The sequence below is a fragment of the Pipistrellus kuhlii genome, unplaced genomic scaffold (genome assembly GCF_014108245.1).
Source record: "Pipistrellus kuhlii isolate mPipKuh1 unplaced genomic scaffold, mPipKuh1.p scaffold_m20_p_2, whole genome shotgun sequence".
NCBI classification, from domain to species: Eukaryota; Metazoa; Chordata; class Mammalia; order Chiroptera; family Vespertilionidae; genus Pipistrellus; species Pipistrellus kuhlii.
In genome coordinates, this window is record NW_023425515.1 from 170778182 (window position 1) to 170791249 (window position 13068).

Consider the following 13068-nt stretch of genomic DNA (forward strand, 5'->3'; position numbering starts at 1 on the left):
CCCTGCCCTCGAAAATGTATCAAAACTGTTTTGGAAGACTTGTGCAGAATGTCAGTTTGGGGAAATCAGATACACATGAGAAAAGTATCTTGTTAGTGCTGTGACATTTACTCTTTGTGCTTTTTCCTACACTTAAGCCTTTTCAACTAAAAGATGAGGCATAAGGGCAAGAAATGGTGGGATGTGAAAAGACGTGTATGAGGTTGTCTAAAATAAAGAGTAACTTCTTAACCTTCGTGCCATGTTTTCAATATTCTTACAACTCTGAACAATAAATGCCACAGGTAAATACTAAGCAAGTCCGGTATTAATTTTATTCTATTTTTTGTATAACTTTAAGTAAAGGTTTATTTCTGCAGGCTTCAGGAAATGGGTAGAAGTCACAGGACAATATCTCTTCCCACAAAAAAAGTTGCATATTTTGGTATGTTTGTCCTAGAGGGGAAAACTGAAATTTTTACTAGCAATGCTGTGCAACATTCTTACATAAAACCGAAAACCAGCCTACAGTGGAGATTGTAGTCCTTTGTTCAGGTGCCTGGTCAGAAGCCAGAAGCTGTTGAGCATGACAGAGCAATGGAGACAGGGAAGATGGATGGCAGGCACCTAGCATGGGAGGAAGGAATGCCAGATTCTTTAGAATGGTGTGTTTTCCTTTTTATCTCTCTCTGTATCATCTCTAGGAAGATGCTGGGCAGGGATCCCAGAGAAAGAAAAGGTCCAAGACTAAATTGGCCTGGCTGCAGGCACTGCCACAGCAGCTGGTACAGGAGAACATACTGTCTCAGGTTCAGGTGGAGCCAGGATGGAATGCGGAATAAAAGGAATACTTGGAGGAAACACTTTTGCTTGGGATGCTAGATGGCCAAGCTTCAGCCTTTGGTCCAATGCAACACTTGCCTCACTTGTCAACATTGAAAAATTAGTCTGTTAGAAGGACCCGCTGGAATCACACCAGCTCCTGCTACCTCATGCTTATTGTTAGGGAAAGATTAACTTGTGTGAGCTTTCTGAGCTGTTGATTCCTGGGGACTGCTTTGTTCTTCCCAAAGACTGTTGGTGGAATAATCCCCAAAGGCTGAAAGCTGGAACACGCCAGTCCTGGTCTGCAGTTCCTTAAGAACAGACTGGGGGTGTGGTGGAGCTGGCAGGAAAAGGCTGCCCCTTCCTGCAGAAGATTACTGACCTGCTATCCCACCCCAAATCTCAGCCTGAGGTATATTTCAGTGAAGGCAGGTAGCTGTGCTTCTCAAAGCAGAGAAGCAGTTTAAGAGCAGAAAGGTAGAGGGAATCTACAAAAGAACCGTCTTGATACAGATTTATCCCATGGTGTGAGGGAGAGGGCAAAGAACCCAGTGGCACTCCGCTTATCCAGCAATTTCTGTCACTGTCGTGACCAACTTCTTCCCATTCCATAGGGTCTTGAACTGCTCGGGGATGGGGAATTCATTCTGCAAATGAAGAAACAGGTTTAAATATGAGCTAAAAACAAGTTGGGATGCAGTCTTACACTTTTCTTCAATGCTTATTTCCACCGACTCTGGGAGCAGGCAAAACTGAGAGAAACCAAATCTCCCTTAAAAGGCTATGTCGCTGGCAGTGCCACCCACATCTTCCACTAATGCCTCCCCTACCGCTGACACAACGGAGGAGCCCTGCAGTGTAGGAATGAGAACAAAGGCTCCAAAGCCAGACAGATAGAGGTGTGATTCTGTTTCATACAGTTCACTGACCAACGATGTTGAACAGACTGTTAAGCCTATGAAGCATAAATGAGAAGATGTATGGCTTCATGGCACCAACTCAACAGAGGGCTGAGCTGAATTCTCTTTCCTTTTTACTACCCTGAGCAGCTGCCCAACCTAAGCAAGGCAGGTACTACCCTCCTCTGGAGAACTACCTTGTGTGACTATGTCCTACTTATCTGTGCTTAAAAGTGTGTGTCGCTGTGTTTGACCCACTCAGGGCAGAATGCCCATCAACTCACTCTGTCTAATGTAAGAAGTCTTCAGTCCCTTCTTAATACTAAAAAGATCAAGAAACTTACAAAGTCTCCTCCTTCTGTGGGAATGAGGACATTCATCTCAGAAGATTTGGCACTGACGATCTCACAATCCAAGGAATTCTTGCTCAGATAAACGTGGCAGCCGTCTGTTTTGTTGATGGAAATGGTTGGCACTTTACCCATTACCTACAGAGAACAGCAAGAACACTGAGTCCCAGCAGTTTGGGGAGAATAACAGAAATTTACAGGAAAAGCTTCCACGGCTTCACATGATTTAACAACCACATGAAAAGCTTGCAGGTGAACAATAGATACTGGATACTCGGGGCAGGCTGGGATGGATGCTGGAAAGCGCTCACTCTGCAAAGCGCCAACTTCTCTTCTGCCACATCCAAAGCAGCTCAGCTTACAGACTTTGTAGAATCAGATTCCCACCACAGCAACATCTGTGGGTCGGCTCTGTGTCTCTTTCAATTAATTCCTCAGGGACCAAAGGTAAAAGCCAAAATATCAAGTTACCTGAACTTTGACATCTCTACTATTGATGATCTCCACAATGCCCACTACGTCATCAAACACCAGACCGAGTTTCTTACAGTTATCTAGAAGAAAGGGAGCAGGTCAACGGTATAACTTCAAAGGAAAGTAATATATTTAAGAATCTTAAGAAAAGGATAGGTATGGCTCCACCCTCTCAAGCTCTGAAACAGAGCCTGCCTAGAACAAGAACTCACCTACTGTAATGGAGTTAATTTTGCCCTTGATGTGCAATGTCGTGTTGACACACTTGTATATGTAAGCCACCTGTTTCAGCTCTGTGTCATCGATCACCAGGTTAGAAACATTCTCCTGGTTTTCCTGATAAAGAGATACCCCTTTCAGCAATCTCATGGCTAAGCACACACCATCCCAAGAACAGACTATCATAAGCTTTCCTTCTTGCAATTTAAGCCAGGACCCTGCGTTCATTTGGCTGTGCTCCATTAAAGCCCCGTCCGCTCCTTGTTCCCCGAGTCCCGGAATTGTTAGCTCACCACTCTCCACTTCTTGCCCTCCAGTTCAAGTAGAGCCGGCTCCTTCTTTGCGGCTGGCTTAGGGGATGGGTTCACTCCTGGCTTCGGCGCAGAGAATGGTTTGGGGCCACTTCGGACCGGGCCGCCCTGGGCCTTCAGGGCAGGGTTCTTGTGAGTCTTCATGTCGTCGGACACATGCTTTAGGGCTGGAGGAACAACAAGCTGCCTCGTTTCTGTCCTGCATATCAGGGCTTTGGGCTGAGGCAATAATTAACTTACCCTGATTCTTAACAAAAAGTCAAAGCCAAAACTAGAGCCTTTGAGATGTTCTCTTAAAAGCAATTTTAGAGAAGCACCTGGATAATTTCTTTTCTACCCTAAGGTTAACTTATTTAGTTTCATTCAAAAAGATAAAACATGGCACATGTGTATGTACGGAGGGTTTGAGCCCTCAACCTGGTTCGTAGGTCAACCTGGCATGTGCCCTGACTAAGAACTGAACCAGGACCTCCTGGTTCACAGGTGATGCTCAATCACTGAGCCACACAGGCCGGGCTATTTTAATTTTCTTTTAATTTTAGGGAACAGATTCCATAATCACCCTCGGCAGGCTAACCCACTCTACTCCTGAACATGGCCCATCTACATAACCAATACTGAATGGCCTTTTGAGCTCCACCACTCCTGGAGGTAGTAGTTTAAATACTAGACTTTTTATAAACTCTGCTTGGTTCACTGTAGAAAGAGATTTAATGACTGAATAGTATTTTATCAAGAGCAATTAACAATTTTCCTTACTCCTGAATATTTAGGTTGTTACATCATTTTTAGCTATATCACTAATACTATAAAACTTGTTCTTTACTTTAGATATCTTTTAGGTAGATCCCCAAAATAGGGCTATATAAGTTAGACTTCTGCCTGCTATATAAAAGTGTCTACTTCCTCCACACCAACTTTAGCTAACTCTTATGCAAAATTTCCATGACTACTATATATCCTCCGAGGAAGTTAACACAATGTCGTCCCAAGTAGACGTGGAAAAAGTTCTGGGAGAAATTGCAGGTCCCAAGCCTTGGCACAACAGGGGACTCAATACATGCCACTTAATAAATCACTTTCCTCCAAAGTTGGCTTCCTCCAACTACAATCACCTAATTCTAATTTCCATGTAAGCCAACTTTGCTAACCCTTTGGGCAACATAATGTAATATGACACCCCAAATTAATTCTACCATACACAAACCAGAGTTCTGCTTTACACATCGTCCAATCTCTAGTTGCTAAGGTTTGGCCCAATCAACTTACTGTACCAACTCTTCTTGCCAAAGTACTCACCGTGTGTGATGGCCTCCCCCTGATTAATCTGTGCAAACAGTGCCGAGCGTGAAGCAGAGTCATCTGACCCTGAACTGGTAGGCATTGGTGGGGGAGGTGGGCCTGGTGGTGGGGGAGGAGGACCTGATACAGCAGAGGGTCCAGATGGCAATCCACACAGTTCTTTTGCCACAGGCCCCTGGAACGATAAACACAAATAAGAGTCATACTCTTTCCCCTCTGTACCATTTCCAACTGGGTCCTACATGTGTGCAGGATACACCCCTGATACAGTGATTAATAACAGTCAAGCTATCCAATAAAGCATGCTATTCCTTCTCACCCTTTCTCAGAGATCCAATTTAGCTCTTTTTAACCTTCACATTTTTCCCTTTGGCCTCTAATCCAACTCTAAACCTGTACTTCTAAAAATCTACTTAAGTGTGTCACCACTATCTCAGACTCAACAAGTCCAAGGCTGAGTTCTTCATCTCCTGCCCGCTCCCCTACCTATCACCACCTCATCTCTCTCAGTGAAAGACATCAGCACCCAAGCCTGTTTATTCTTCCTTGAGTCTTTCAACCCTTCAATCTCATTAAATCTTCCTTGTATTTTTATTACATCTCCTACAAATTCTTTTGCAGCAGCCTCTAGCACTATGAATACTTTCAAAGTCTGCACATGTGCCCTTATCCCTAACCTGGAAACTGAGGCTCTCTTAAGGGCAAATCTGATCATTATCACTTTCTTGCTCAAATATCGATTATAATTATCACCTATTATGAAGTCTAAAAGTCTCAACCTACTTTCCTTCCCTGCCCTTTCTCCTATTTAAAAGCCTATCTTTCCTTATTGTAGCCAGAGATATCCAATTTTTCTGCATTTAGTTTAAGCTTTGCCATTTGCTAGTTTCCCCATTCCCCCACTTCTCACTGCCTTATACTTGCAAAAAGTCTCAGATCGGAACATACCCCTTCAGTACAATCTCTCCCAGTGAGAATCATTCCTCTTATACGCTGAGGTGCAAAGCATGTCAAACTCACAGCCACATGCCTCGTTTATTTAAACCCATCGATCTCAAGTTTGACATGCTTGCTGTAGTGGATCTTTATTATAGCATTTAGTTTGATGATTTATATTGAGGTTTTCTATCTATAATTTTAAGTCTCAAGAGTGTTGAAATAATGTAACTCATTCATCTGTTTCCCCTCCATCCCACACTCATGTTTATTGAAATAGAACAGAAATGAATATTCTCTAATTCTTGCTTTCTTTAGTCTTTCTTTTTTCCCTTTCCTTCTCCTTTTTTTTTTCTTCTACCCTCCACTGAAAGACTAACATTGCTCTGGGACCTTGGTAGTGCCAAAGTCTAAGAAATCTGTGGACCCCATCCTGGATGAGTAAAAAGAAGGATTCACTGACCGTTTTGCTCCAGGCCAGTCCGGTGGTATGGAACTCTTTAATGTAAGCCTGCAGCTCTGTCCATATACTCAAGTAAGTTTTAACCCACTCCACATGCTTCTTATCCCTGGAAAAAATAAAGCACTCATCATGGGCAGTCAGGGTACATTTCAATAGTGATTCCAGAATCCCTCTCTGTGAGCGCACATCCTCCTGCCTGGTGTTCCTTAGGCTATGCTCAATACAGCTTTTCTATCATCACTGAGCTTTTCTTCTCTTTTTTAAAACCTATCCCCTAATCAGACCAAAGTCCATTAGAATAGGCACTTTAGATTATGTCTTTCTCTTATAGCAGTATTATTCAAACTTTTTTTTTTTTTTTTTTTTTTAAAGTAGCAAAACTGTTGTCAGGCCGGTGTGGTTCAATGTTTGAATATGTGCCCATGAACAGTTCGATTCCAGGTCAGGGCATATGCTGGGGTTGTAGACTTCATCCCCAGTTGGGGTATGCAGGAGGTAGCTGATGGATGTTGAGGTTTCTTTCTCATCAATGTTCCTCTCTCTCTTTCCCTTCCTCTCTCTAAAATCAATTAAAATATATATAGCCCAGCAGGCTGGCATGGCTCAATGGTTGAGCATCAATCTATAAACCAGTAGATCACGGTTCAATTCCTGGTCAGGTCACATGCCTGGGGTTGCAGGCTCGATCCCCAGTGCGGGGTGTGCGGTAGGCTGCCAGTCAATGATTCTCTCTCATCATTGTTGTTTCTATCTCTCTTTCTTGCTCTGAAATCAATTAAGAAATAAAAATAATTTTTTAAAATAAATTAAAAGTAGAAAAACTTTTTTCACAGACCTTAGGCAGAACCTAATACACAAAAACTGATGAAAGTAGTCATCCCGTGCATGAAGCCATAGTCAAGATCTTTCACTGTGAAAACCATCACTGCGAAACTCTTGGACTCCAAGAATCTCAACTACTATATGACATAGTTCCTTATGTCAAAACTAGAGGCCCGGTGCACAAAATGCAAGCTCTTGGGGGCGGAGGAGCCCTCTCAGCTCGGATTGCGAGAGGGCGCAGGCCAGGCCAAGGGACCTCATGGGTGCATGATCGGGGCCAGGGAGGGATGCAGGAGCTTGGCCAGCCAGGTAGAGATCGCAGGAGGACTCCAGGGTGTGTCCGGCCCATCTTGCTCAGTCCCCAGCAGCCAGATCCCAGCAGCAAGCTAACCTAGCATCTGCCCCCTGGTGGTCAGTGCATGTCATAGCAAACAGTTGAGTGCCCTTAGCATATCATTAGCTTATTACACTTTGACTGGTTGAATGGCTGACTGGATGACCAGATACGGCATATTAGGCTTTTATTATATAGGAAATGCACCCCCCAAAAAAACAAAAAAGTTCCCTTCAGAAGGAAATTGCACTGAAGTATGGCTCACATCTCATCTTCTTATATATAAGCTAGAAGACTTTATGGTTATTTAGCATAGGGCCTAAGTTTTTCAACTGTAAAGTGAGGGGGTATAATCAAGACATGTGATACTTAATTCCAGGTTGTGGGAAAGATCAAGGAGGTGCCTGGTGTTCTGGGACATACTTCACACATGAAGGCTTACTCCTTCACAAAGCAGTTGATCCACAAATGTTGGTTGATTTATGATGAACAGAAAGAAAGGAAGGGTTGGGTAGCTATGCAGCTAAGTAATAGCTACCTGCAGTCACTCCATAAAATGACTCCCCTTACTTAACACCTGCACTGGCCAGGTAGCCTACCTCTCACTTTACCTGACCACATCAATAGTCAGGATAATTTCCTAGTAAATTTTACTAAAACTTTTGCCAATGGGCTGTTTGGAAATCTTCAACAAAGGAAAAAATCTTATCTAAACAGATAAATTAGAAGTATTAATCCAGCCTTGGTCAAGTGGTTAAGTGAGTTGAAGCGTTGTCCTGTACACGATAAGGTTGTGGATTCAATTCCCGATCAGGGCATGTAATAAATCGATGTTTCTCTCCCCCCGCAACTCTGTAAAAATCAATAAACGTATCTTCAGCCCTACCCGGATTAACTCAATGGATAGAGCATCTGCCTGTGGACTGAAGCATCCCAGGTTCAATTCCAGTCAAGGGTATATGCCTGGGTTGTGAGCTCAATCCCCAATAGGGGGCATGCAGGAGGCAGTTGATCAATGACTGTCTCATCACTGATGTTTCTATCTCTCCCTCTCTGAAATCAATAAAAAATACATTAAAAAGAAGAAAAAGAAAAAGAAAGCAAGTTTAGAGCTTTAAAATAAATAAACATAATCTGAGCAATATTTAAAAAAAAATAAAAATTAAATTAAATTAAATTAAACATATCACGAGGCTAGAATTAAAAAAAAGGGATTAGTCCATTTAATCTCCAGCAAAACATCCTAAACCTGGAAGGGTATGTGTTAGAAAACTTTGGCCCTCTACAAACTCTGAAGAAGCAAAAGTGGAAGGAGAAACACTTCCAGTTTATAAATGCACCTTCTATGAGCAGTTATCTACTCAACTTTCTAGAAAGCAGCTCTGAGACAGGAGAACTAACATAGCCAAGGGCAGCCTTAACCCCAAAGCACTACTCCAAGTATCCAACTGGGTTTGTCCTTTACCCCTTGAGGAATGGCTGGACTTACACATCTTTGTACTCCTTGAGGACTCGGTTTGTATAAAACATGGCAGCATCATTCATTTCTTTCACATAAGGACCAGGTTTGGGTGCCTAAGAAAGAGAAGCTGTTGGTGACTCAGAGCCTCTCCAGCCCTATCTCCTTACCTTTCCCATCCTATCCCTTCCCTCCCACGGAAGCCGAGCTGCTCACCACAGCCACCCAACCCAGGGCCTGGATACTCTCGCTGACAGCTGACAGGTGATTGAACAATTTGCTGCCTCGGTTCTTCTCCCGAAAGGCTATCGCTTCTTGGATCTGCTCTGAGATCGGAGCCAACAAATCGGAAAGCTTATTCTAGGAAAAGATGCAGAAAAAGATTCATGTTAGAGTCTTTCTATAAAGCTTTGTCAGCTCTATCCTGAAGGCAAGAATTCTTTATGGACTATAATGAGCATCCAAATAAACTCTGTATTCATTCTGCACAGATTCATATGGCTAAAATAGTGCTCCTCATCTCTCCTCATAGAGTTCCAACTTCTCAGGCTGAATTTTCATGATTAGGACTCACACTCTGGCTATATCACAAAATTCTACCATTTCAGCCTCTTTTCTGTTCCACTAATACGAGATACTGGTTCATTTTTGGGCGTTTACTCATAATGGCCTCTTCTTTTTCCATCTATTCAAATGCTCCTCATGCTTCATGAGGAACTGCCCTCCAACTCCAGCCACAATGGTCTCCTACAGCACTTATTGTCAGCATAACCAATTTTGGCACTGTGTCACATACGAGCCCAAACTATTAATGACCCCATGCTTTGTCCCCCCACCCCACTCATTAATTCTTCAAAGACAAAGGCTTTGTCTTAACCCTCTTTTATAATCCTTATACTATCAGGCTTATAGCCTTTCACACACTCAGCCATATAGCAGCTGCTAAGTAGAGATCTATTGAATCAAATGTAATTAGGGGGTTTGTCATTTGAGCAGGCAGCTTAGCAGAAAAGATGACTTGTGTTTCTGTGTTTTTATTCTTTCTCTAAAGCTCAGTTTTCTGAACATCTTAATTCTCAGTTCTTAGCAGTCTAGAGCAGAAGTCAATAAACTTTCTGTAAAGAGCCAGGCAGCAAACATTCTGCAGTTTCTTGATTCTGCTGTTGTAGTGCATAAACAGTAACAGAATGAACATGGCTGTGTCTCCCGCAAAAATTCACTTACAAAATAGGTGGCAGGCCAGATTTAGCCTGTGGACTGTTGTTTGCCAGTCCCTAGTCTACAGTAAGGAACTATAATAGTGTCTCAGCTGTCTGATTTGTTTTAGAGAAAAGGTTTAAACAAAATGCTTTAACCATTCAATATAGATTAATAATTGAAGTCTAATATATTTAACATTATCTTATACTATTTCTTACATTATTTAGGCATGCCAAGGATCCAAAGCTTTTAACATAACATTAGCAGGAGTTTTATTACCCATCTGCCCAGGAAAGCCAAATGCAAAAAGAAGAAACAAAACTAAAATCTTGGGCTCTGACAAAAATTTCAACTTTCTCTAATTTTTATACCTTGGCAGCATACAATTTTGAGGTAGAAGTAGAGCTAAAGGGGAGAAGCAGTACTTTAGAAGTTTTAGGACCTACACAGCATTACTAGCGTTCACTTCACAGTGAAGCAAGAGACCATTTCCTGTGACCCAAAGGGCTTAGGGGACAATATAGTGAATTTAGCCTCAACCAAAAGGCTAAAAAAAGGCTGTTTATAGGAGAAGTAGCACCACTGTCTCTATGGAGCTCGCCCACACTTTTCCCCCAGGTACGTTTTCCTTGCCTTTATCTCTCTCCTAAGCTCCAAGGGCCCTTCTTTTGCCTCTTTAGCAAAGTCCCAGGGGTAACCACAATCCTAAGTAAAATGACAGGAAAGCTAGTGCAACTCAATAAATACCCAATGGCACAGTCCCAGAACTGGCAATGTAAGTCTGACTCTACTTCTGGATATTATTGTGATCATACCCAAGCCTGGTAGGTTTATTTTAGCATGTTGTGATAGTTCAGCAGAAACTTCTCAACTTCTCCTGAACATCAAGCCAAAACAAAACCAACTAGTGGTGAACTTACACCTCCTGGCTGCTGGCACTGAGAGGCTGTAACCAAGAGAGCCCGCTCCAACTTCAGACCTGTATGGACCATCTCCGCCTGCCGGAAAGGAGAGGAAACAGCTATCAATGACACATTACACCAGGAGAGGTCCTGATAAGAATAACCTGAAACCTCCACTTCCATGTACTTTGGTAGCAACCTAGGCACTTCATGCTGCTTTCCTCGGGTATTCCAGATTCCCGGGACTGATGGCAGCATTACATGTACCACTGCTCCTCTTGAACTAATCAGGGCCACATATCCAGGAAATAAAGATGAGGACTAGCCTTGGATGAAATCAATTAAGTTAGCAACTGCACATGCAGTGTGATATGAAGTTCACTGAAAAATCCCTTCTGGCCTCTCACCCAAAATAAAAAACAGATCCTATCTTCTAAAATAAAATAAAAAATAGCCGAAACCGGTTTGGCTCAGCGGTAGAGCATCGGTCTGCGGATTGAAAGGTCCCAGGTTCAATTCCGGTCAAGGGCATGTACCTTGGTTGTGGGCACATCCCCAGTAGGGGGTGTGCAAGAGGCAGCTGGTCGATGTTTCTCATCGACGTTTCTAGCTCTCTATCTCTCTCCCTTCCTCTCTGTAAAAAAATAAATAAACAAAATAAAAAAATAAAAAATAAAATAAAAAAGAGGTAGAAATATACACTGAGTGGCCAGATTATTATGATCTCTGAATGCATAATAATTTGGCCACTCAGTGTGAGTGTGTGTATATTAGCCTTTATTATATAGGATATACACGGAGTAGCCAGATTATTATGTGTTCAGAGATCATAATAATCTGGCCACTCACTATAGGCAAAGATCTAAATTTATGTCTAAAATCTAAATTTATATCTAAAATTCTCAAGGTATTTACTCCTTTAGCTTAAATGTTTCTCAATGTTGGATCATGATCCATTCAGAGGTAATTAATCAAAATGAACTTTTTAAAAATTTTATTTTTCAATTACAGTTTACATTCACTATTATTTTGTATTACTTCCAGGTGAATCAAAATCAACTTAATGAGCCATAATCAGCACTTTATTAAATGAAATAGAAATAAAACAAAATAGTAAGTACAGTACGTCAGCTTGAAATTATTTCCCCCAACAAGTAAATGAAAATGCAGTACAAGTAGTTTAAGGGCTATTTTGTGAACATATCTGTTACAAATATGTATTTTCTTATGATGATCATGGTCAAAAAAAGTTCCTAAGAAACATGGGCTATAAGCACTATTAAAATATAAAATTAAAATAAGATATTTCTTCTGGATTTGCATTTTAAAAATATAAAAATGATACATGTTTTAAAATGTTTTCATATGTTAGACTATTTAAAGTAAAAATGCAAGCTTCTAACACCCCTATTTAAGGCCCAGCCCCATTCTCTAGAGCTAACACTACTGCCAATAGATGGTTTATAACAGGCTCAAAATAAATCTTCCAAAGATCAAGCAATCAGTCCTGCAGAAGGGTCAGGAAGATCCTAAACACGATTATTGCTTACAATCAATCACTCAAAAGACTAGAAAGAAGATTTTGGATCCCAAAGAGGAAGAGCAAATATATGTATATGAGTGTCAGGTGGTGGTGACAAGTAGGTGGCAGCACATGAAGGGAAGTGGGTGGAGAGGTAACAGCAAATGAAGGAAGGTGGGTGGACAGGCACCTGTCATTGCCTACTTCATATTCCTGCTGTGGGATAAGTGTAAAAATAACTCATATTAGCATAACCAGTAACTATCAAGCATAGTTTTATAAATGCTAAGTCATGATAATGACCTTTTGTTAATAAGCCACCATAGGCTTGGTTATATAACATGTTGGGATGAGACTGGTAGCAGTTTTCACCACAAAGATGAACAGAGCCATATTTGATGAACCAAGCAAGTTATCCATATAAAAGAAGCCCCCATAGAATATGTGATAAAAATCTGATGATGGTTCCAGTGTCTGGACTGAACTCCAGGCATGAGTTAGCTAGAAAGGAGCTGTGAGGATAAATGGGGTCTGAAGAAAGCCATCAGTCTTTAAAAGGGTGGGGGTGGAGGTGGGGGTGCGGGTGGAAGGCAAAACATCCTTACATGTTTCTGCACATCTCCTCCAATCTCTTTACTGATCTTCAAGTATTCGGCCACAGGACCAGCAAGCAGTGAGTCAAATGCTTGCACATAAGGAACTGCTCCTGCTGAAGACAGTCACCAATAATCAGTCATGGATCAGAAAAATGACTTGTTAAAAGGCACTTCCGTGTAAAAGGAGAGGTAAGAAACACAATGAACATGAGTCAGGAAACCCAGGTTCTACTTCCAATACCTACCAACATAAACTGGTTGTGCTACCTTGACTAAGCCCCTTTTTTTTTTTCCTTCTCCTGAGCTTAATTTTATGTATAAAATGAAAAATTTAAAAATGATCCCCCAAGGTTACTTTTGGCTCTAACACTCTATGACTCAATTGGTCCATATGCAAAATGGTCAATTTGCCAATCATTTGGGGAGAGGAAATTTTACTATCACCTGTCATTTGTCCTTACACTGGAGTCATTTT

General features: G+C 41.7%; 1 protein-coding gene across 5 annotated transcripts in view; it reads right to left on the reverse strand.

The window, feature by feature from the left end:
• Positions 1-296: 296 nt before the first annotated feature.
• The window catches only part of CAP1 (cyclase associated actin cytoskeleton regulatory protein 1), a 29548-nt gene continuing 16776 nt past the window's right edge, over positions 297-13068 (reverse strand). For 3 of the 5 annotated variants that reach the window (XM_045584800.1, XM_036448706.1, XM_036448707.1), the window contains exons 3-13: positions 12603-12706; positions 10494-10571; positions 8590-8733; positions 8404-8489; positions 5759-5864; positions 4357-4534; positions 3040-3224; positions 2740-2863; positions 2525-2607; positions 2048-2191; positions 297-1451 (exon numbers count right to left, since the gene is read on the reverse strand). In XM_045584800.1, the coding sequence (XP_045440756.1) occupies positions 1368-1451; positions 2048-2191; positions 2525-2607; positions 2740-2863; positions 3040-3224; positions 4357-4534; positions 5759-5864; positions 8404-8489; positions 8590-8733; positions 10494-10571; positions 12603-12706 (1316 nt within the window). In that variant the 3' untranslated portion in view covers positions 297-1367. The remainder of the gene's footprint in view (positions 1452-2047; positions 2192-2524; positions 2608-2739; positions 2864-3039; positions 3225-4356; positions 4535-5758; positions 5865-8403; positions 8490-8589; positions 8734-10493; positions 10572-12602; positions 12707-13068) is intronic. The other 2 variants (XM_036448709.2, XM_036448710.2) reach the window with 1 other exon arrangement.